General features: G+C 28.5%; 1 protein-coding gene across 1 annotated transcript; it reads right to left on the bottom strand.

Annotated features, from left to right (window-relative positions):
* Window positions 1-1,427: 1,427 nt before the first annotated feature.
* LOC112592299 lies at window positions 1,428-2,285 on the bottom strand. Its single transcript, XM_025336322.1, has 4 exons — window positions 2,282-2,285; window positions 2,033-2,118; window positions 1,694-1,947; window positions 1,428-1,599 (listed from the first exon to the last, which is right to left on the bottom strand). Exons 1-4 carry the CDS (start codon window positions 2,283-2,285, stop codon window positions 1,428-1,430), a joined length of 516 nt encoding a protein of 171 aa, XP_025192107.1.
* Between the last annotated feature and the right edge of the window lie 25,049 nt (window positions 2,286-27,334).

Here is a 27,334-nt window from a genome sequence, read left to right as displayed (position 1 = left end):
AGTGAAAAAAAGGTAAAAGTATTTTTTTTTTAATTGTCAATCATGTAATTGAGCTTCAAAGATTATTTTAGATAAAATTAAAAAGTTTAATCTCATATTTATATTTTAAGATATATTTAGAAAAATTATGCTCCAAAAAATATAGTGTAATTAATTATTATTATTATCATTTATTATCAATCGGGAATACTTCATTCCCCATTCTAAACGAGATTTTATTGAGTAATCTTATTGAACTTCAATTCCCAATACTAAATACAACATAACTGATTGCAAAAATCTAGCAAAATAATACAAGGAAAACTAAAAAATCCCAAAATATATGTGAAAAGAATCTTCTTGTAGCATAACATTTTCGCTATGTGTTGTCTACTAGTCTGTCTTACAACTCCACAATAAATAATTTGTTTAAGTGTTTAACTTTGTTATTTGTAATAAATATTTACTTGTCTTATATTTTTAATATTAGAGTGAATTTATCTTATTAAAATTTAAATATAATACAATTATTACATAGACTTTCCTTTTATTTTTTCAATTTTTAAGCAAGTTAATGAGCATATTTTTAAAACATTAAATGTCTTATATTCTTATATAATAATTTAAAATGCACATAACTTGATTCAAAATAAAAATAACAAAACAGCTTACTTGGAGTCCGTAATAATGTTCTTACCTTTCAAAAATATAACACGACAATTTACTGTATAAAGTATAATTTAGGGTACAACACGATTGCGAACGTTTTACCTTTTTTATAACACGATTGCGAACGAATAACTCTTATCAGAGAATTTGTTTTTTTAGACGAAAATCGAACGATTGCGAATGTTTTTTTAGACAACGTTGCCAAGTTTATAATTTCTGAATATTTTAAACATTTATTTATTTTTATTTATTTTTAACATTTATTATAAACATTTTTTTTTTTTTTTTTTAATATAAACTATTGGTATTAATAATACAATTAAAACAATAACTCTTCGTTACAAACTAAAATAAAATTATACAATTGGTATGTAGCGTTTAAAATGTTGATTAATTAAAACAATTTTCGTTGTATAATTATTAATAATACTGTTACAAAATGTACTTGTTAATTTTACGTTATAGAAACTGAATAAAAAAATAATATAATACATTCAAAATACTAGTTTTAAAAACACACATGTTAGTGTTACGTTTGAAACTGAAAAATAAATAAAATAATACATACATACATACATAGATCTGAGTTCTGAATAAAAAATAAAATAATACATAAACATACATTCAAAATAATAGTTTTTAAACATTTTTTTCTACATTTTTATTATTTTTTTAAATTTTTTCCTTGGTAGGAATTTCCAGTTTTTCTTAAATATAAAATTAAATCCTTGTTGTTTTTATAATCATTATAATTTTGTAGAGTTAATTCAATTTTAGGTTTATTTTTTTTTGGACATAGGATTATGTACATTGTTTTTAATTGAATTAATTATTGTCAAAGTTTGAGCTTGTGTTTCTTTTAAAACAGATATAACTACATGTGTTGGAGAATGGGGGCTATAAAACTGACCATTGTACGTCCTATGAAAACTCTCTGGACCATTAGTAGTTCTAAAAAATAATTATAAAAACTTAGAGATTTTGAATTTACTAATAAAATTAACATAGGAGAAAGAATTTAATTTAAAAAATTTTAAAACCATACCTTGGATTTACTGAGGGTTCTTGTGCCCAAAGATATGGTGGAAATAATGAATCAGGTGCAATATATGTTGATACTAAATAGTCTGTAAATACATGAGCTTCTTCTAGGTTAGGGCATTCGGCTATTAATGCTAAAAATGCATCTTCAATTTCGTCACTGGGTAAAAACGGTAAGCCGAAAAATAATTTTAGCCATGGACCTAATTCATTGTTTTTTTCTTTGTATGCATTTATCAAATTTGAATCTTCATTAATCTGTAGATATTTTATTTCATTAAAAATAATGCTTCAAAGTCGTAAAGAGTATTAATTTATAAATAAGATTAGATTTTGATATTACCTTTCTCCACCAAGCTTGACCTAAATGAAAACGGCATTTATCTATCTTATCGGCATCGCTACGGCGTGGTGTAATAGCAAAAAACCCTTATATTATTATTATTTAATTATTTTTAAAATTATTATTTAAAAATTTGTTATTGACACCAAATCTGACAACATTGCAAAATTAAAGTCGGGTAAAAACGTTCGCAATCGTGTCACCGGAAAAGGTCCGTTCGCAATCGTTCCATTCGCAATCGTATATTACCCATAATTTAGGACGATGTAATTTAAAAAACTCAATAATGAGGTATTTTTAAAGTCGCATTAAATATTTATATAAATATACAATAATAACATCTCTCCCGCAATCACTTGTCACGCATAAGTCAATTCAATATTATACTCTTAATTCTTATCATATGCCTAACCTATATGACAGTAAAACATTTTAATATAACAAGACGAAAAAATACAAAATCATTCTTATTTAACTACATTATATTAAAAAAAAAATCAATTTGAAAAGACAGACGAGGTTATTCGTCCGTATTGTGATATCACGTGGTTTTACATCGATATTTTCTTGTATAGTTTGATTCGTGTTTTACACACACTAGATCGATGTTATGAGGTATTTTTACGACAATATCATAAACAAAAACAAGTTTTGTCGCAGTATTATCTAAAGTAAAATCTAATCAAGGATCCAATTACAATTTCATAAGACTATTCGAACATAATAAACACTATATACCTAAGTAAGGTAAGTAAGTACATTGTATTTTTTGTACTATTGCGTTCATCACGAACACATCACGTATTATACTGTGTTCCTCATTTTCCGAATGATTTTATGTAATTCATAAACATAAATTATACACGTCGATGTATCGCTTTATAACTCATGGGCACTTATGCGTATATGCATTTGGAACGTTTTCAAAGCGGATGTGATGTATTATAAATTAATTATTTAATGTTTCACCGCGGTATCTTTGTAGTGGATACCATGGTACATATATAACTGTAAAACATATACCTGCAGTCCATACGTGCATAATAAATACGTGTATTTATACATGTATTATGTACACGTCACCGAGGCGCTTTTATCCGCGTAAATCGTCAGTAGGTACATATATACACTACGCGAGCGGCTATTATTAATTAGAGTTTAACGCTCGACGTGATAACCAACACGAATATGCGCAATAGAGTATATAAGGGGATTAGGAAATCCTGAGGAAATTTTCGTGTTTCGCAAAACCGTCACTAAGGTCTTTTGTCGTCGAATACGACAATGTTTTTCACACGGCCATTACGGCCGTTTATTGCGCGTCCCCCTATCGAACCTCTCCACACACGGGACTACATAAACTATATAAATAACCTACACACACATATATATATATATATACGTTTTGTGCACACGAAAAAGGGGTCGTGTTTTTGGCATACACAGGTATCAGGGGACTCCGCCCCTCCACTCGAGGCGCGCGACCAAACACCTCTCATAGGTTGACACGATTAAATAATGTATAATATTATAATAATTTATTACACAAACTTTTGTACAATTATCTGTTGAACGGTATTTTCTCTCATCTGTAAAAATTGTTTTTATATATCTACGCGCAGTGTGAATTGTGCACGTATTTCATGATGTTTACTGTGAACATTCACGTACACGCAGACATTTAGTAAGATTTCTCTTTGTCGTGACGTCTGAAAATTCGAAGGACTTCTCGGCCGAATACATATATATACTCTTGTGTACAGGATAAAGGCGATCGTAGCGGAGGAGCGTGCAGCGGTAGTAATCGAGTAGCAGAGGGGGTAGGATTTAATCCTGGAAATGGAAACCGGCCAACGCGGTGGAAGATTCGGCACGGAAAAGCTTTGGGTGTATGTATACATATATATATATATAGTTGTGCTTTGGAGTTCGGTGTGTAGCGATGGTTTGTGAAAGGTCGATGGGAATCGCGGGAGTATAGTGAGGAGGGAGAGGAATAATAGTAAAAGGACCTCCAGTGTGTGTATGAAAATGCTAGATACTCGGGGACACGAGCGTATAGAGAGAGAGAGAGAGAGAAAGAGAAAGGTGGAAAGACGTAGATAGAGGAAGTATGTGTGTATGTGTGTGCGTGAGAGAGAGAGAGAAAAAGAGATATAGAGGGAGAGAGATAGAGAGAAAGACAGAATGAGAGAGACCGCAGCAGATCAATAAAAGTTTTACCCTTCGAGGAAATTTCTCGGCGACGTGGCCCTTTCTGTATTCCGTACACACATATATTACATACACACACACACACACATATGTACATACCTCCATATGTATAAACGTGTGTATTAAAAGTATATATGTGTATGTGTGCAGTGCGTATGTGTGTATGCGTTATAATATAGTAATACTGGCGAACACCATACATAGGTATTAAGTGTGTAGTGTGTGTATGGAACAACACGATTTTGTATCTGTATATATATATATATACGATATACGCATACAATATATGTATGCGAGAGGGGTGTTGTGACGCTTGCAGTGTTTTTTCCGAACTTAAGAAAATATATTATATATCCAAGCAATCTGTGTACCTAACGTTTCGACTTGTGTGTGTCGAATATGTTGTTTAGGTCACTCACCCGTACCCTGTGTCATATATGCGAAGACGTATTCCTCAATAAAGTTGGTCGCTTCTACCATATAATATCTATGATATCTCATTAATATCGTGCTTCGAGTTTTTTTTTTTTTTTACAAACAGCGTATTAAAGAATTCCCGAGGATCGCGGTGTTTATAAACGTGAATTGGACGAGTTGAATTAGTTTTAGTACGACGTTACAATTTCAAACTTTAGTGTGTCTATAAAAAGTTTGGAAATTTTAAATTAAAAGCAGCGGATAACGATCAGATATTCATATATATTATTACGACATGCTACGGACCAAAGATTGATTTAACGTTCATCAAACTTTCTGTCACATAGCAAATGACAAGTATTATATATATTTATATTTTATACTATTTTTAGTTATTACTCGAGTATATAGGTATTTCCTTATTTAAGATTTAAGCGTAGTACATGCTGACATTTTGATAATATATAGTTATGTGTATCGTAAATTCGTAACTAAACAATTAGGATTATCACAAGCTTTCAAGACAAAATTAAGCTGGAATTATCTAGGAAATAAAAGTTACTTACCAAAAACCGGGACGTGTAAAATCAACCATTTTGCAATAAGTTTATGTTATTAACCTTGGTTATCCAACTTTAAAATTACACTATGATTAAATACTATAACCAATTTGTTTTATTGTGATATTTAGACTTAAATATGTTGTATACATTTTGAATTGTATTTTTTAGTAATATTTTCAAGCTAAATAAAAATATTGTCGATTCTCGATATTTTAAACAGTTAATAACTATTATGACTATCTACTGTAATTCGATTTTTCCCCCTCTCGAAGTTTCAAACCTCTTATAAATGCAAACACCTAATTATAATTTGAAATTTTCATAAGTTCTTCCAACTTTCAATTAAAATATTATGAATATAAATTAAATATACATACTAAGTATTCTTTTTTAAATCCCATTTTACCGGTGAAATTTACTTATTAAGTAAAATATATTCCCTTTTTTTCTTTGTATATATATATATATATACTTTACATAATAATCTATATATATAATATTATTACCTAATTATAATTCATTGGGATTAACATGTACTATTTTAGTAACATACTTTTATGTTAGTTGATATTATATACATATTGATACATGTCACTTAAAAATAAAATGATACAATATTGACGTCAAGAAAGATAACAAGTGCGAAAAAAATTACAGAGTACTTATCTAATATTTTTTAATCATATTATGTTTTTAAGATTATAACTTATTATTTTATAAATATTCATTATGTGCACATTTCATACAACCATATATTATACGAGTGTACTAAGAAAATTACTAAAAATTTAATTTATATCGACTCATCAAAATTAGTGATTATTTATCTCTAAATTATTCTAATTAAGACTATTATGAAATTTATTAAAATTTTATTAAAAGTGAAAATAAATTATTCATGAATCATAACGCATTAAATATTTGATTATTACAGTCAAGTGATAAGTAAATATTTGTAATCATGCATAAATAGTACGAAATCGATTATAAATCATTTTAAATAGGCGCCTACTTAAAGTTAAACTTAATTTTAAAACAAAAATGTCAATTTTTGTAAATATTGAGTTAAACTTAATTTAAATCATGTAATCTATTAATTTTTAAACTTTATTACTCAGGAATAATTAATACATTTTCATTTTAATTACTGTTTATTTACCGTTATCGTTATTTTTATTATAACACCTAAAAGTGACTTTCACTGTAAACTGATGTATGATTAACTTACTATTAAGTACTTAAAACCAATACATATGATAGTTACAACCAATCATTTAGTTAAGTCATAAAGTGAGTATGTAATTATAACTTACATGCAAATAATGCAGGTATAATAATCACATTAATTTTAAATTAAATATTTGAACTTCTATTATAATAATTACTTAAATTGATCAGATGTAATTTTAGTAAAGTTATTCTTTTTTTTTTTAAACATACTTCTCACCACTAATTTATAACTTACATTATTATTTATATTATAACTATACATACAACTTTCATACATTCGTTCTCAGCATATTTTTCACACAATATTATATATAATAATATTGATAAAAAATTATGTCTGTAGAGGTTATCAGAACTTAAAATCTATTCATATAGATTTTAAGATATTAAGTCATTACTAATAAAGATTATGGCTTTTGTTATTTTTTCACTATTTTTATATCGTCTTCAATTACAAAATCTAGTTAAACATCGACTTATGACACGACAACAACACGATTTTAAAATGTACTATTTACATTCATAGACAAAGGGTATAAATAAAGTTTTTAAGTACCTACTTAGGGTTTTAGAAAAGTATAATTTTTAAATTTAAATATATTTTTATAACAAACTATTTTATCATTTATTTAGATACCAGATGGTGAAAACATAATAGTAAATTATATTTTATGTTAGGCACCTACCATGTGCATGTATTGCATGTTGATATATATTAATTTTAAGTTGCGATAAATAAAATTCGTGTCAATTAATTCTTTAAGTAGAAATATAACGTTTGGATAGTATACGATTTCAATAAAGTTGTACTGCTTCAAAGTTGACTTAATACCAGCTGGTATCAAATTTCAGACAAATGTGAGTATTTACGGATGTGTGGTCTGTACAGCGAGAAATGTATGTTAAGTACCTATAATTAATATTATATATTTTAATATAATGTGTACTGTGTATACCTATCATAGTGTGAACATGATATTTCGAATGCGTTTATAACACAGCGCAACCATGGTTAACTGAAGAACGAGAAAACGATGTTGTAGATATTTTCTAATAACCTCTTAAGAGTATTTTTTTGATAAATAAAATAAATGCGTATTGTTTTTTTTAAGTATTGTTTGAAAATATTTGTATAAAAGCATTATTTAAAATATATGACATACAAGGACACAAGGTTAATCAAACATGCTCCGTCTTTTCGTTATCCTTTAATTCTTTTATAATGCATTTATTGTTTTATTCAGATGTTAATTTTTTAGTTAACTCTGAATATCAAGTAGGATATCAAGAAATTTTAAACTATATGAAAAATGAGTACAAAAAATTAATTTTTAGGGTTAAAAAATGGCGTATTTTCAAAAATTTTCAACGATGACAAGAAATCAACATAATAAATGCTAGAATCAGATATTCCCATTTTTACTCACTCATCCGGTCAAACCTAATCAACAGTGATCCTTCATTCAGAAACAACAAATGTCAATTCAATTAAATCACATAAAAAATAAATAGCATAGGTAATCTATTAATGCTCTGACCGCAGCGTATCAAAATGTATGCGAACATATATTATTATCTTACCAAATTACTAATAGATGAAGGCCATGTTGCAACTCTTATTTTAGAAAAAAGCAATACAATTGTAAACTTTCTGACAAATTCTAAAATTGTGTTGCACCAACCTATTAAATGAAATTTATTGTGTTTTATACATTGTAAATAATTAAAAAAAAAAAAAAAAAAATGTAATAAGTAACTATCGTATTAATTTGGTTTAATATTCATATAATCATTATTTATAATATGTAATTGAAGATAAAATAATACATTTAATAATGAGTGATTGATGATGTACTCAGGAAATACGACATTAAATATGATTTAGTAACTTACATAGGTATAATCATACCAAATAATACGTTGTGATGGTTATTTAATATGCGTCATATTCAAATGTTCTGCAATTAATGCGTTTGTTGCGCTATGCAATTACTTATAATATGCATATTATATTATTATATCTACAGAATAGGTACAATTATACTATACATTGTTGTTCGAAAACATCTACCAACCATTTTATTGTTTTTCTTATAGGTTTTAAAAAATTCCAGGAACAAAATTCTGCGATAATTAGATGCCAAGGTTTCCAGCCTAGTACTGTACCAAAAAATATGATGTAAACTGTAAAGTAAAATCTCGTTTTTCGTCTATGCCCAACGCTTGTATTAATTTAAAAGTGTCCGGCAATAATATAAACAATTGTCTGAATATTTATCGATAGTTAATCGACTATTTGAACTTTGAACTTCGAAGTCTATCGGTTTTAATTGATCTTAAAATACAACCATCCGAATCACGACTTTAAAATACGAATAATGTGCTAGCTGATGTGTGAATAGTTGATTTTCATGACATTCATAAATATATAGATCTAATAACAATAAGTAAAATTCAAATTTGAGTAGGAATAGAATATTTTATAAAATATTAAGCTTATTATATCAAACTTATACAAGGTTATAATTATTAAACTCTTAAAAAAATAAAAATATTCAGATTTTTCATTTATTGGCACATCAAGGATAGGCAGATACGTTCATTAAAAAAAAAAATGTCTATACAATTTTAGTAATTTGTAACACATTGCACAAACCCTATACTCCGTTCAAAATCTAAATATATATAATAAATAAATTCATATATGCAAAAAATAACGTCTGTTCAAACAAATTTATTCCATACATTTTCCATATTATTCCAAAATCTGTGTATTTATTGATAAAAATGATACCTGTCTAGTAAATGTTTGTTAATGCAGCGTGTTGTTTACAAACACGTTAGGTCTTAAATAAAAAAATAGAATAGAATATCTGATTCGGATATTATATAATTATTATAGTTTTAACGATTTCCCACAGAAATATTATACAACAAGGTATTGTAAAGAGACCGTAAAACAGTTTTATTGGGATTCACTGTCACACGCTATATCGAAATAACTATAAATCGTGTACACGAGACACGAAAAATATGTATTTAAGGCCCTTCGATATTATGGCGGTATCATAAACATTGATAGTATAAATAATATGAAAAATACTCCGCTTAAACATAGGTATACGCACGTATTCGTTGTACTAAACTGTGTACGTATATAATTGATCGTACATAATATTGCAGCTATTGTGCATTATAATAATGAACACTGCGACCGCCACTATGGCTACCGAGCGTACACCTACTACAACACACACACACACACACACACATACATTCATATATTATATTAATATTATTTATGATATTAATGAAAGTCGGTATTGCGCGTACGCGTTATTCTCCCCCGAGTCACATCTCACAATAAGGATCGACGAGGTCAAAATCGGTCTCGTTGATTGACGACTGTCTTGGACCGTTGCGCAGACATCATACACAACACAACAGACGCACTCGCGTCGGCGACCACACACGAATCGCGTGCGTAGATCTTGATTAACACTGATTGGTGTGCTCGTGTTTAAATTGGAGCGTACGCAGTTATTATCATAGTGTGTGCAGACGATGTTCTATTTTTTGTGTGCACACGGGCGCGTGATGACGGAGAGAGAGAGAGAGAGAAACAAATAAATTTACGAACTGGTCGGTTCGGGAGACGAAAAACAGGCACCGGCTGGTGACGGGGGCGTAAAGCTAGAACGAAATTTTTAAGCAGACTGTATGGTCCCCCCTATATGGGAGATAGGGGGGCTTCATCGAAAAAAAATCGAATAAAAACAAAATCGTAAGCCCGCGGTTATACCACACGGTATATTATAATTAATAGTTAAATTATTATATAATAATATGTAACAATACGTGTGTTAATGTTTATACTGAGTACGATATCACTATATTGGTGTTTAGTAGTTTAGTATAGTTTAAAAAAAAAACAAATGATCGGAATCATGAAATAACGTAATAATATTTACAACTTTATACTTTCCTTTCGCTTTTATCAAAAATATTTAAAATATCTTCGTCCATATCAATATCTTGTTCGTGATATCATTTTACTGTAAGTATCCACCTGACGATTTAAGCGATAACTAATACGTAACGGTCATAGAGTAAAGTATATGCGGTTATAATATAGATAATCGGTAGTTACCTTGGTACTTCGAGTGATAAAATATTATCTTAGGATTTAAAAATGGTAGATACTAGAAAGTGGATGTACAAAAACTATCTTTATGTATCTGCGACCTGCGTATTAAATACACATTAAACGTGGGGCACCTATACATGAGATTCAGGCTTTGTACAGATTATCAAAAGATATGTTTTGGGAATTTTTATTTCGCTCATATTTTGTATGACAATAGGAAACGTATGGATTTCTCTTTAAACGATTTTAGGACCCCACCTGCAGGATACGCCTAGGCGGGCGTGAAAGTCTCGAACAAATCGATATTTGTGATTTATCTAGTTGCACATCATATCATTATATTTTATATCGTGTGTAGGACGTATCATGCGTATAAATTGGCTCGTGTGTCTGTGTGTAGTTCTTTTTTCTTTTTCTTTTTTTATCCGCCTGTACCGGTCCACTACGTCGTCTCTCAGCACAAACTATTTTATTACCTATACATTTATACCGCGTTACGTATACTTATACCGTATTTTATATACGTATATAGGTACGTCCTATATGTCGGCAAAGTATTTTTGATCGACAATATTATGTTCGCACAACGACAGTACCGCCGCGTCGTTTCATAAGTCTCCTACTCGTTTAACCCTTTCTTCGTAAGTAATTCCTTTTTTTGCTGCTGACGCAGTACCGGTTGACCGTCTGAACGTCGTGTGCAAAATAAACATTATACCTACCTGCAGTTAGCTCTATGTACATTTGGCAGCGATGGCCTCGTACATACGATATATACCTGTGTACAATAATAGAAGACTTGTGTACACACTGTACATATATATTCAGGAGCCGAAGATGTATGTATGGAGACGAAAATACACACACACTGTATACACATTACACGAAGAGAGACAGCGACCATTGTCTGTGGCCGTTTGATAACCTTTTGCTATCTTTCTCACTATCTCTCTCGCTCTCTATTTCTTTTTTCCCCTTTTTTCTCCGGTTTACTTCTTCGGCATAGTTCACTCAGCAGGCCGCCCACTACTATAATACATATAATATATGTATAATGTATATATTATAATACAAGCAGCTATTAGCCTCTATTACTTATACTTAATACTTTTTCCGGCGGTGCTGGCGTTGTTGTGTGGCGAGTTGTTTTTTAGGGGAACACGCACAAACGATAGTGGTAATAATATAATAATAAAATATAATGGTTCTTTGTCATATTGTCGACGATGCCGCCGCTGCCGCTGCCGCCGCTGCCTTTGATATAGAGTAGTCGCCATTGACCATTGTTCCGTGCGTTGGTTGCTAGAGCGCACCCTTTTGCTATCGTTGTCGTCAAAACGCATTTTTTCGCGCACGAAAACGGACGAAATTCGTATCGCTTTGCACACTGACTGTAATATTATAATTCCTAATACTGATCGAATATCGAATAAACGTGATATTGTGATGATAGAAAAGAGTATTAAAAAACAACCCTGTTATGCACTTATGACCAATACAACATGTTCTTAAGGTGGTTTGTCAAACATATTCGGTGATAATATGTTTAATAATTACTTCAGCCCAACAATTTTTTAGATATTGCAGATAGCTTGTTTTCCATTGCTATGTTCATTTTTTCTTCATATCGGGATCGCGACAGAAATATGTGGGATTTAAAAGCGTACAAATACTGTTTATTTGCGTATGTCTATGTGGATAATATACTTATACATTTATACCCAATATGATGACCACGGGGGCACGCCATACAATATGTTATAAACAATTACAACTTGTTTTGATATAGAAGACAAGAGGACTCTCTATACTTTATATATATATATATATATATATATAGTAGAATTTAATGTGCTGGTTATACTTTTTTTCTGAAAAAAAACCATTTATTTAAATATGATAAAAATATTTATTTTTTTTCATAAATATCGTTCCGTTTTAACCGTTCTGTACTTAAAACCATGTAAAAAAAACATTTAAAAACGTTAATACTTTATAAGAAAATGTATGTTTACTGTTGAAAAAAATCATACTTATTACGATTTAAATATACCTTTATAAAATATTTAAAAGTATGACTGGTTGAATATCATAATATATTATATTTTTATATTTTACTAATATCAATGTTCCTATTGTGACTGATAACGTTTCCAAAATATACATACTATTATGATAAAATATAATACTGTGTGTAGAATATATAATAAAGGGGAAAAAATGATATAAATAGGTATATATACGGTGTCCTGTAACGATATATATAGTTCGTGGGCGATTCACATGACTCGAGTCGTAAAAAGAATAATATAAGGGAGAGAAAATGCTTACCGAACAATCATGTACTAGCACTTTGTTACACAATATGATAATAAAAACGTAACGCTCGCGCGTGTCCCTCGGTCGTGTATAATATATATATATACATTATATACAGACACATAAATGTATATATATATATATATATATATATGTACGTTGTATACGTAAGCGACCATAAATTTTGGCCGACCGCTTTCCGGGGCCTTCCAGAAATTTGTCATCGACGAGAGGGTCGCAAAAAGGGACACCCGCGGCGACCGTGTGTGTGTGTATCCGAATCTGCCGATAAATCCCTGCGTGACATCCTGTGCCACCGCCGGTCCCACATAAAGATACACATATATCTATACTCGCTTGCGCGACATTGTTGTCGGCTTAATGAATCACTCAGTGTTGTGTGTGTGTAGTCCTTGCTGTCTCTTTTGGCTATCCTCCCGTCGTCCATGCACACATAACCGCTATAGCAATTACCAAACATTATCTTGTCCTTTCGACACACACACGCTGTTGCCGTCGTCCCTTTTGGCTTTTACCGCGCGCGCCGCCGGCGACGTCACCGGAAGAATGTCCTGCAGCGAAAGCCAATAAATATATAATACAATTGCGTGAGAGCAAATCGACCTTTTAACTGGCATCAGAATAATAATTACGCATACATTATTATTATACGAATTAGGGATTTCACGCATATGATTGGAAATACGTATATATATAAACGAAAAAATAACACTAACCGTCTTGAAAATGGTGGAGTGATTGATCGATTAAAAAATGTCTATACACATACAAAATTTAAATATTAAATTTAACAGATTGATTAAAATAACTACGCATTATATTATGTTAGTGTGTGTATATATGGTATGGTAATTTTATTTATTGACAAAAAAACATATTAATACGAAAGTATTATAATATTTTAATTTAAAGGACATACATTTCTATTGCTATTCATAGCAATCTCTTGACAACATAGTATTATGTAAAAATAACCGTGTAAATTCGTTGTTTTTAAAAAAAGAGAAAAATACTAAGTGTTATTATGGCATCAAACTCAAAACGGGTACAATAAATTTTGTTTATTATGATTTATGAGTTATGACCAACGAGCTCTACAGCGAATGTGCAAGACGCGCTTACTATATGATTTATAGGATATAAATAAGAACCTAAGATATCGTATAGGCATGATTTCACGGCGGTCTATTGAAACGCTCAAAACCACATCGTTTCTCACTTTTTCAACCGCGGTTACCGTATTCGAATAGTTTAAATATAAGTTTTACAACATAATATTTATAAGAAGTTAGTTTCAACATTATTGTTTCTGTTTTGCACACTGCAGAAATATTTTCCCACGCTATTATTTGGTAATTTCGAGAGGGCCCGTTAACGTATCTTTAACGACACATTGTACGCCTTATATATATATATATAACGTATTATGTATAAATAATATCATACAACACATGATTTTAAATAATACATATCCATACGTCATATATTTGTACACACCGCAAACATTTACATTGTATCCTCGTTAATAATTATTCAACTATTAACATATTTTGGCGAATGAAACACTGCGATAATAGATTATAATGGTATAACGGACAGCTACTTCCATTGTTATAATGTAAAAATAGGATTTTTAAATATTTTTCAAAATTTAATGGCAACGGTTTATTATAAATTATAAGAATTATAGATGTACCTATTCTATGTAGTAGATACTTTTATTTTTGCGTTTAACGTCTATATCACATGGAAATATCGTCATTCGTCGTGAAAACCAAATCTAATATTTTTCTATAATGGGCAACATTTTATGTCCAATATCTACTAAAGTATGTTGTTCATCAAGGATTAAAGAAATTTATTTTTTTATATTTTTATGACCTAACGATACCCAGAATAGACATTCCATATTGTTTACAGCGATTGACCCCAATATACTGGACGCTGTGGTGCTATACCTAAATTTATTATTATTATATTGTTACTATGTATTCGTATTCACTACAGATGGCATGGGAATTATTGAAGTCATCTTTGTTTTATGACTTAAAAGTTACTGTCAGACTCGTAAATTTTAAATGTTTTCATGTTAAAGTTTTATAGGAAAATTCTAGTCACGAATGAGTTATAGTTACGTTTACCAGACTAAATAACACGAGGACACGAGACCATCTATACGAATTTGCAGTGCACGATTAAGAAAGATAACAGTTGTAGCCTATGCCATCTACAAGCTATTATAGAGAATAGGTTATTGCGCTTAACCAAATCGAACATAAAACGTGTCGTGTGTAGTAATGCATATAATAGTGATTTCTCGTTACTGTGTTAGATTTACACTATAAAAATATGGCGATAATGTAAGTAAATCATGTTAAAATAATATTTGACTGAAAAATTACTGTCTCATTTTTTTATGATTATTATGTTATAAGACATCATTGTTCGCGTTCTTTAAATTTTCAAAAAACAAAAAATATAAGATACAAAAAAAAAAACCACAAAGTCCTTATCAGTTTTATCCTTCGAATAATCTTTTTCTTTTTATTACAGGTTACACTAGCATACCATAACGTGAGTATAAAATAATATACCTACTAATAGGTTAATGCTGAATAATTGCATGTACGCGCGTATGGCTTGAACGTAATTAAAGCGTAGGCGCGACGAGCCTCCATCTAAGTCAACGGATACTGATCATTATTAAATTGTATGTTTTTTAATGCGTACTACTAAAAAATTCAACAGTTTAATTTTAGCGCTAAGTTTAAACATAAACGTATCACCTGAACATTTCTTAATTGAATACCATTGAAATTGTTTGTATACATGATTTCAAATATTAAACTTACCTATCATTTATTTATGTTAGCGCTGCATTATTCTACTATTAAACGCTTTTACACGATGAATTGTATTTACGAAGTATAGCAACAACAAACCTGCACAGAAAGAAAACATTTGGTTTAAATTTATCCGAATTACATAATATTATAAAATCTCTTTGTATACAGCCATGAATTCATAAAAGCGTCGTTTTAGCAATAACGTACAAAGCGAATTTATTCGGGAACTCGATAAGTATATATCATGTAATATACTATATGTATTTACTATTTATACGTACATCATGTAATTACATACCTGCAGCTCACTTCACTTTTCATCAGAATTGGTTTTAGTTTGTATAATATATTTTATTTTATATATCAACCTAATCGTAAAAAGTGCAATCCTACTATACCATTGTATACCCGCAAAGCCACGTAATAAAAGCTTTGTAAAGGGTGATATGTCGACATGTCGTTATTGATTCTACACAATATAATTCTAAAGAAACCGGTCGGAATGTTTTATGTTAAATTAATATTTACTTATGTAATTGTATACTTTTATTTTATACTGATCAATGTTGTAACATGCAATCGTATATAATATGAATATATAAATAAATAATAAGTTATAAGTTTATAAGTTTATTAGGTTGTGGAATTACCTTCACATTAAACGATTAAACATTATATATTTTACATCAAAAAAGAAACAAGTACGTTTATAATTGTAAAATAATTATTGTGGTTGTTGTATACTGTATAGCGTTTTATGTAAAATGTATAATGAAAATACATGAACAAAATAATTAATGAATTTTATTTTTACAAGTATTAATATATTTCTTCAAGTGAAATGTATGTGCTATGTTATACCTATGTATACCTTTTATAAGTTATAAAAAGTTTTTTAAACGCTTACATCATAACCAATCATATTATTATGCTGAAAAAAGAAATAATGAGATTTATGGTGAAAACTATAAAAAAAGTTAGACGTTTTAGGATACAGGAATTATTTATAATAAGATCAGAAAAAGAATTTAAGAAAGATTATTGATTGGAAAAGAAAAAAAGAACAGCTGAGAAGGATTTACGTACATGGATATCGGAATAGATATCTACAGGATCAAACGAAGTGATATGAGTAGAGTAGATACATTTAATTATTAAAGGGGATGGATTAGACAGATAGTAAACAACTAATGCACACGTGTGAAGGAGACAATATATTTTTGAAAATGTATGATTGATTGTGATAAAAAAAAAGAGAAATCATTGGACATAATTTTTATTAAAAATGCAAATTATACCACATTAGATTTTATAGTAAAGTTTTAAAAAATAGATTTTTATACAAAACCATTAATTATTAATAAAATTAGTTTTTCTAAGCTAACGTCTTGACAATTTAATACAAGATTTTATAGTAAACTGTTATCGCTAGAATTAAAAATAGAGAGTAATTCCAAAAATATTTTTAACGATTTAATAATATTCCAAATGTATAGTCAAGTTTTCTTTTTTGTGATTTAAAGTTAAAGTTTTGACAAAATGCATAAAAATCATAAAGATTTGAAAATCATTTTGTAGTTAAAAATGTATAAAATATCCATTTTTTTTAGTTAAGGTTCAACTATTAAATATAAGGTTCCTCATAAGTAACGCATACTGAAATCAAATGTCTAAAAAGTATATAGACATAATTTTTTTTATAGACATTTGAAGTTTAAATTTAGAGGAAATTAGAATAAATATTTGAATAATAACCATTGTTATTTTATTGTAATTCAAAAATATAATTCACGGAGAATTAAAACTCACATATATTATATTTTTTGTACACAAAATCGACGTTTTCAAAACATTCGGATTAATTTTAAGTTTTTGTCTATCTATACTATGAACTTATTCACGTTGTTTTGTGGTAAGTCGATAAAAGTTAAATAACAATAATATTGATGTATATATAACGTTTATGTAAAAACTGACTATCTCCACTTCTTTTCGTAATAAATGTTTTTATATTTTCGGATAAACAATAATTTTATATACATTTTGGTGAAATAACCGGATATCTCTGTCTGTTAGATAAACTAATATCATATAAATGGAGATGCAATAACGTTTTTCGCGTACAATGATTTTTCATCGAATTCATACATTATATTATAGAAGCTTACTCAATGACGAGATACCTGCTTTACAGCAAAACAGTTACTTAAACTTTTTCCCTTTTTTATTTTTCATTCTATGTTTTATAGTTTATGAAAACCGTTTTCCTAGATATTATTTTGCTATCGATAACAATGACTACATTTGCTAATGGAGAACATAGCAATAATTTTTTTTTTTTTTTTTTAATATATATATAGGTACCTAATTTTAGTTACTATGTAAAATATATAGGTACAGAGTTGTTTTGCACGAAGAACGTTTTGATTTTAATGAGTATTTTTTATAAACTTCAAAGGTTATTATAAAGGTCAATGTAAATAATTGTCGTCACAAAACCTTAAATCTGTATAGATGAATTAAACAAATTCCCGTTAAAAACAATAATTATGTTAATGGATTTAAAATTACATTAGTGCTAAATTAAAAATTATCAAATTAAAGCTTATATGGTTTCCCTACAGTATTTCAATAACTCTGCCACATAAAATTAAAATAATGTACATTTTTAAGATTTAAGATTTTTTAGTGTGTGACTCTAATTGATCATTTTTATTCGAAATTATTTTATTTTTAATTATCATAGGGACATAATATAAATTACTGTGATATACGGGCACGTTTGTATTTTTTCTGTATTTTCCATATTGTTCCTACTACTTACGTCTAGATATTTATTCAATTCATAAAATAATAATTATTAGGTAAATATTATTTTTAGACTATTTATACATTTTTAATGTTTATAAAAGGTATCATGTTTAAAATAAAAACTCGTTGTACAAAATATTAACATAGCTGCGCAAATAATAAACCTAATTATACAATTTATAAAAAAAAATATTGGCATCATTTATCGCGTTATTTATGGGGTCTAATCGTACACTATATGTCATATTATCATTCTATAAAATAATAAATATATTTATTTTTATTAATATCACGTATCACTAATTTTTCTAAAAAAAAAAAAAAAATGCACAATCGACTGATTTTAATGTAACGTATGTATATTTTTTATGGTGACTGTCGACCAAATTACTAACTCAGCGGTAATCGATAGCAATATAAATACATAATAATAACAATTATTATTATTGGCATCCGATAATGATGATGGTCGTCGAGGATCACGAACCGACATGTCCGGTTTGTCATTTAAAATTAATTTTCTCCAATCTTCGCTCTCTAATAAAAGATAACTGGGAAGCAACGATATTACCATTTACGACCAGTCGATTGTAGCAGATTGTTTTTATTAGTCGGATTTAAACGAGCGTACAATTTGTATCTGTCAACCGGACAGTCGTAATTATTATTATTATTATCGTTATAAGTTATACTTCACTCGCGTTTAATAAAATTGTAGACAAATCTATGGACTATGGTCATATAAATGTATAGTACTATAACAATTAATAAATACCTATAAGGTATCTACGTGTGTCTATAATGTATATATATCTGTTTTATATACGTGATCACTTAGACACTGAAAAACTCGTCAATCGTCGTTAAAAAAAGGCATAAGTACGCGAAGTCAATGTAGTTTGTACTATAATATATAGTATTATGGCACCTAAAACGACTATTTAGATACTCACCCGAGTTCTATTTTTGATTTACAATAAAATATTACGAATATAATTATTTATGATTTAGAAACTTCGTTTTTGCAAACATATTGTGAATTGCGACAAAAAGTATTATAACGCGCACAAAAAATTATATCAGCGTTTGTACGGACTCGGGACAACTGCGAATATATGTTATGACTAAAGCCTAAAGGCACTTACAGGAATACCTGCAGAAACATATGAAATGAATAGAGACGTTTTTATTCAACGAAACTATATTAAAGTCATAGAAAGAACAAAATAGTTTAATAATTAATCACAAGAATAATGCCAAATGTAATAAAATATAATAATATACTATATTATTATACCCAATAATGCGATTTGTGAATTGTTTTAGCTAAGTACTTAACTGCTCGAAATACAGTACCCACAACAAAACATTAACTACCTATTATAAATGTACTTAAGACTTTAAAAAATAAACTACAAAAACGTTTAATTTTGTTTTTTTATATAACATAAAAACCTGTATCAATATTCGACAGGAAATATAGCCAGAAAGACAGAAACTAATAGCTTTACAGTAAACTGATGTTTTCAAAATGATCGTTCATTACACTTTAAAAAATAATAGGTATAATAATTACCGCTTCCAATTTAGTTTACGATAATGTAAAATAAAAATTTATAAAATCATACCGTTAGCTGTAGTGCATTATGCGTAAATAAGTGTAATATTTAGCTTTTTTTTTTTTATATATATGTGTTTAAGTAAAACAAGGTTTATTAAAATTATTCGTTTCGAATTTATACGAGTACACTATTTAGTTTTGTTGTTTATTTTCACTTTTTATACCAGCAAAATATGCAAATTATGTCGAAATCAAAGAAATAACGAATGGCGTTGAAGGAAAAAAGAAAGAAAAAAAATCCAAAAGTGCGATGAAAATAATTAAAATCGTGAAAGAATAATGGAACGGATTCGTATTTATGTTTATAAAGTAATTAATAAATACTTTATGCAATATTTTACGAAGTGGCTACTTTACATTCATGAATCATGAATTTAAAATAATGGTGTAATTTTTTTTGTTTGGAATTTTAAATGACTGGTTAAAAAAAAAAAAACAAAAGGAATTAATGAAATCACTTTTAAAGGTATCCATAAAAATGGGCTTTTTTTAATGATTAGTCAGTAAAATATAATCTGTTTTAATTGGCAAAGCATTGAAAAACCGCATTTTTCACAAACACGAAAATATTGTCTCTGGCGAATCACATATTTTGTATACTATATACTTGTTTCGTATTTTTAGTTTAGTTCATTATATTATATTATAATAATAATGAACACTACACATCAGCACTAAGAATTAACTACCTATATTATAAAATTATTAATATGATATCATAATACGTTGTAAATTTGTATGAATTTATGAAATGTATTTTTTTTAACTGACATCATTCATACAGTATACCTACTTAACATGGGATTCGTTGACACCAATCAAAGTTTTAGTCATTTCTCCATGCCCTTCGCTTATTTCCAGCCATTCCGGATCACCGTGTACGTGGTAAAACGAATTTTCCAAACGGTAACCGACGTACGCATATATACGTGCGTGGCGGGCGTGCTGGTTCCAAAGTTCAGGCAACAATTAACACTGCCTTTGTTTCGCACAAACATCTAACACGACATGCATGCATACTGTAATAATTCTCCACTCGTTCATTTAGACTCCGCGGAACTGCATTAGCATTTCATCAATATACTCCAGCGCTCGAGTCGTCATATCTCATACGTATACCTATATTTTGTACATAAACTATATTATATTTGTGTGCACTTATCCATGAATATTTTCATTGGCACCCGTACGAAGTATACAAAGTCGCACTCGTTTTAACATAAAACTATAATAATAATGATAATATATATATGTGTGTGTGTGCAAAATAACGACCAATAACGTATAAGTATACTGTTTATACATAGCTGCAGTACATAGGCATGTGTATATTATGTATACTGTACAAGTACCTACATGACGTGTGCCGTACGGATATTTCGCAACGATTTATCAGTCATCAGGTATTGGTTTTGGTCAAATAATAATAATAATAATAATAATAATAATAATAACTTTTTTTTTTCATTCCACCACGTGTCCTCAGCTCTCCGACTCGACGGCGACGACGGTAGCGTCTATTAAACGCCGTTGTAAATCAAACCGATACACTAATAAATAACGCACACACACTCACACACCCCGTTTCGATTTCTGTCTGTGAGCTCCAGAATATCACATACGTATACGCGTAAACCTACATATATATAAATATATATTAATGCCTCCACGCCCGCGCCGTTACCCGTTTGACAAGTCTCCTCTGGCGTCTAAGTAACTAAATATATGTATATATATATATATATATGTGTATTACACACGCATGACTACTTGTGAGCGTGTGTGTGTGTGTGTGTGTGTGTGTAGTGCCGCAGGGTTGGGCGCCACACAGCCGCTCGGCGGCGACGCATGGCCAAGGTGGTTGCTCGGGAAGCGCCGTATGCGTACCTATATATATCGTACGAAAAAAATAAATAAATAAATATTAATAACAACCATATTATTCTTTGTCTTAATAGCAACGATGGTAAAAACTCTTGACCCAATGCGGGCATAAAAAAAAAAATTCGAATATTTCGGAATTCGGATCGTTAAAACGCGCCGATAATAAACCAGTGATATATATATATATTTGTGTGTGTGTGTGTGTGTGTGTTTTATATAAATTATATTGTGCGCGTGTGTGTCTCGCGATCCGTATGTGAACAATATTCCGATGAACGTATATTGCACACGATATACCCATAGACATAGGTACCTACATAGTGCCTATATGCGCGTGCAAATGTCAACGCCGCAGTATTTTATTCTGATGTAAATGTGATAAGAAAAAAAAAAAATGACTTTCGCGCAAAAATTATCGTCAAGTCTCTGTTATGCACGCGAGTATAATGTGTAGGTATAATATATTGTAATAGATACGTATAATATAGTAGGTAATAGAGTTAAGTGTACCTACTTGTCATAATCGATGTGTAATTCAAAACAATCTCGACAGCTGCGGCCGTGTCGACAATTTTTATTTTTTAAATCTAAGTACTCGTCATCATCGTTCTACGTTTACAGGAACAAGCGGTATTGTTGAAAAAAAAATTTAAGTCTACTCAATGTCATCCTGATGTCTATTATGATATAATTTATACGTGTAAATCTCGTTTCTTAAATTTTGTTTATCATATTATAATATTCAGTAAGTTATGTAGTATACAGTTAAAATTTACTTGACATTATGTACTTATAAGATATTATAAATTATATGGATAATGATCTAGTATAGAAACTTTATATTACAAATTTTGGTTACTTATAGTCATTGTTTTTAAAAAAAAAATAAAAATAAAATATTCATGAAGCGTTTAAAACAACAATATATTTATAATTTTATAATTATATTACATACAAAAACATTAAAACAGTTATATAATTCCAAGTTAATTTGAGATTTAAAAGAATAATATACACAGAATTTAAGATTATATATGTTTCAGTTTCTGAGCGGAGCAATGAAACTGCAGAGTACCTACTTATTAAAGTTCCACAATGATGTGTTTTTTTATTTTTATGCCTAAATAGTAACTTTTTAAAGTAGAAAAAATGCTTCAATCTTCCTCTTCAAGGGTGTTATCTGATAGTAAATTTGACCTAGTTGATAATTTAGTTACTCGATTTTCAGTATTTTTCTTGACTATAAATATGTACGTAACGATACATTTGAAAATGTATGATAAAATATAATAAAACATAGTATTTTGTCACAATTAAAAACGTATTACTATTAATAATTGAAATTTTCATGAAATGTTTTTACAAGAATTATTTATGTTATATGTTTTTTTTAATTTTCTGATGTCACTACATTTTGATTTTTATCGAAAGATTTATAAATTTTTTTCTACGCTTAGTTAATTTCTTTTTTGTCCATCGAAAATTTTAAAACTTTATTATTCAAAAGGTTCTTTATAAGGTGTTCTTTTTTAAGTCAAAGTGATCGAGTTATACATATTTTTTAGATATTTCATGTTCAAACTTTTATGTGGTAGGGTATTTAGGTAAACAAAAAATAACGATTTTAGTTATTTTTTGCTGTATTCAACCCAATAAGGTTGATTTTGCAGTTGCCATCTTACATTCTTTTTTTCTTGCCTCTATTGCTAACAGCTATGAAGTCTTTATAGTATGTTTCATTACAAATCATCTTTTTGATATAATATTATGTTTTTAATCGTCCTCAGTTTGTTTTGTTATTTGTGTTAAAATTTAAAAATATATATAATTTGTTGGTACTTGAAACTTCTTGCATTATGTTTATTATCATTGAATATACCTAATTAATGGATTTTTCAAAATATTTTAAGATTTATTTTAATTTATTTATACTACAAATTAATCTACAATACATTGAAAATCGGCATAAAGTTATTAGGTAATATCAGATAGTATATAAAATAGTAAATAATAACTAATATTCTGTAAAACAATTTTATATTATTTATTATTGTTATAACTATTATTGTTTTTCTGATTGTTTATAGCATCGACTATAATGGTTATTAGCTAAACATAAATATTTATATTGTATTGAGTTATACATCACGATATATTTTAGATAGAATATTGTGTTTTTGGAATCTGACAATGGACCATTTATTACTTCATATAGATCATTCAGAACGTTAAATTAATTTTTGGCTTCAGTTTAATTTGAATAGTAGACGAGGATGTGTTTAGTAGAGTTGTTTGTATTGCATGTTTGCTTTTTTTTTCTTATTATTTGTTCATGTAAGAATGTAGTGTAACCAATCTTTAGGCGACTGAGAACTACCAATTATTTTCAATTTAAATATTTGTATTTGGGAAAGAGTTTAACAGAGAAATATTTTAATGATTATTATACAGGTAATGAATACGATTTGTGTTTAGAAAAATAAGTTTAATTTACCGTATTTATTAGAATTAAAAAATAAATTACTAATAGTAATATATATATATATATATGTTATGAAATATTCTTAGAAAATATAGGTTGGCAGACGATTCCCGCTCAAAATCGTTTTTTATCATGTACAATGATTTATTGTTAAATTCAAATTTAACACATTCGTCACAGTGCCAACTCAATGACGAAGAATAATCGACACCTACTATACAACAGAACTAATTTTTCAATTTTTGTAGTAACAATTTTGTAGGTATATTATACAATAATAAATAGTCAATGATTTGATGTAGATATATACACAAATAAAATTGTAGCAATAGTGTATATATGATGTATAAGTATAATTATCTTGGTAAGTAAATTTAATACATTTAGTAAATATAATATTTTAAATAGTGTACAGCCACGTGAGCATTACTATTTTAGACTGTAGATAATTATTAATTGTACATTGTAATTATCTAAACTATATGAGCCATTATGTTAACATATTTTGTATATCGTAATTTAAAAATATAATGATTTATTAAGTACATTTTAACTTAATTATAAACCCCTTTAGAGTATAATATTATTTTAACTCAAAATCATCTTTGACCCCTGGGGAAATATGACTGGATATTGTTAGACAAAACATGCACAAAAGAAGTACGTCGAAGTCCGTTTAAAAGCAAAATACGTAATCATTGTTTTCAATGAATGAGAAATAAGAGAAATTAACAAATGCACACATGTTCACACGGTTATAAACAATTAATGTGTTATTAATTATCGAACTTCCTTTAACCTAATTACCGAATAACGTTTCCTGCAAATATAAATGCGCTGCGTTTATTAACAATTAATAGTGTGTTTCGAATTATATTAACAGTCTGTGTTAATCTATTTTGTATTGTAATAGTATTTGTACACTGTACAGTAATATGGTGTGTGAATTATGATTTTTGGTGAGTGAAAACTGACAAGTACATAAGAATAACTTATCGAATAACTACAGTACAGTAACCGTTTGTATTAATTATTTTATTTATAATTTACAATTCTTATTATTGTATATATATATAAAAAAAAAACAGATTACAAATTTAAACTTCAAAATGATTAGAAATAAATAATGTGTAGGATAATTAAGTTGGTAATCAAAACTTAAACGTTGTCATATTATTTCAACTATATTTCTGTCATACTTAGAATCGTAGTAATAAATATAATAACAAGCCTACTTTATGATAAACTGTATGTATAAAATATAACCATTTTTAATTAATTAGGTGATTTTTCATAATTTATTATAAATGAAGTATTAACTTATAGCGAGCATTTACATTAATAAAGCATTATCAATAAATTTCATTTTTAACTGCGTTTATAATGGTTTTGTTTTTTTTTTTGTTAAACCGACAATGGTGACTTTTACGGATACCTAAAGGCTCGAGGGTTCCGGTACTAAATATTCATAAATAAAATCACAAATATTAATTAAATATATTAAAATTGCTAAATAAAGTATGGATAATTAAATTACGATTTTAAAAATCCTGAAATTAATTAAATTAATTAGTATTATACAGACAAGTGAATATTATTACTTAAAAATCTACAGTATTTACCTATGTATTCTACGTCATATCATAAATGCAATATATATTTTACTCGGGTAAAAATAAAGTTTGTTTTGCAGACTTGCAGTGTTTACTTATGCGAACTGATTTGTATATATTTAGTGAATTTTAATGAGCAAACACTTAGAGTATTTTTTTTTATTTAAACGATTCTCAATACGAAAATTCAAACGAAGCGTTTGTTGCGTAACGCAAGGCGTTCGTGTAATTTGCAAATACAAATATGTTATTAAAAAATATAATTACATAGCAATATTATAGGTCTTTATAGGTAAAGTATAGAATAATATCAATGATTATACGATTGGACAAAGAATATACGGTATTTTTAAAATAGGAAAAAATCATTACGAAATTTAGTACTTTAATCTTAAGTATCCTCTTATCATCTTAAATCGTTGTATAATAATTATACTATGATTATATTATATAGTATACTTCATAAAGTTTTAAAATTTATGTACGGGACGATTCATCAAGTATTCTCAACTTCATTTTTTTTTTTTTTAAATAATGAATTTAATTGAATTCTGATTGAGGAGTCTATTATAGCGATAAAATCTTCTGTTTTTCAGTTATTAAAATATTTGTACTACGAATAAAATTCCTTAGTGATAGTTTTAAAAAAGAAAAGAAATTCTCATATAATTAGATATACCATTTTTATAAATTTTAAGTTTTGATGAACTAACCATCTACTGATCTACTATATCTACTAAATAATGTTCAAGCCGCCATAACACCCATTTCCTAGACTCATAATCCTATTAGTACACAAAGTTGAATAACTTAATATACTATATATAATACTAATATACTCGTTTTAATTTTGACTGTGATACGTCAACATTTTAACAGAAACTTTCTACATCAATATGTCTTACAGTCGAAAATGGCGAGGGAGGGAGGGTTGTGACCGTTTTAAAAGTAGAATTCTTATGTCACCTCGAGCAGTAGAAAAAAATGGCAAGAATATAACCTAAAAACACGGTCTTTCAGTATACACACTTGAAAATTTCAGAAATCATATTTTAAACAACCGATTTTAACCTTGGCGGAAGTAATAAAACGGCGAACATCACTCGCCGAATCTCGTCCCGTACACGTTTGTGT

This window comes from Melanaphis sacchari, unplaced genomic scaffold, assembly GCF_002803265.2.
Source record: "Melanaphis sacchari strain LSU unplaced genomic scaffold, SCAv2.0 Contig167_pilon_pilon, whole genome shotgun sequence".
NCBI lineage: Eukaryota > Metazoa > Arthropoda > Insecta > Hemiptera > Aphididae > Melanaphis > Melanaphis sacchari.
This window is presented reverse-complemented; position numbering and strand designations above follow the sequence as displayed.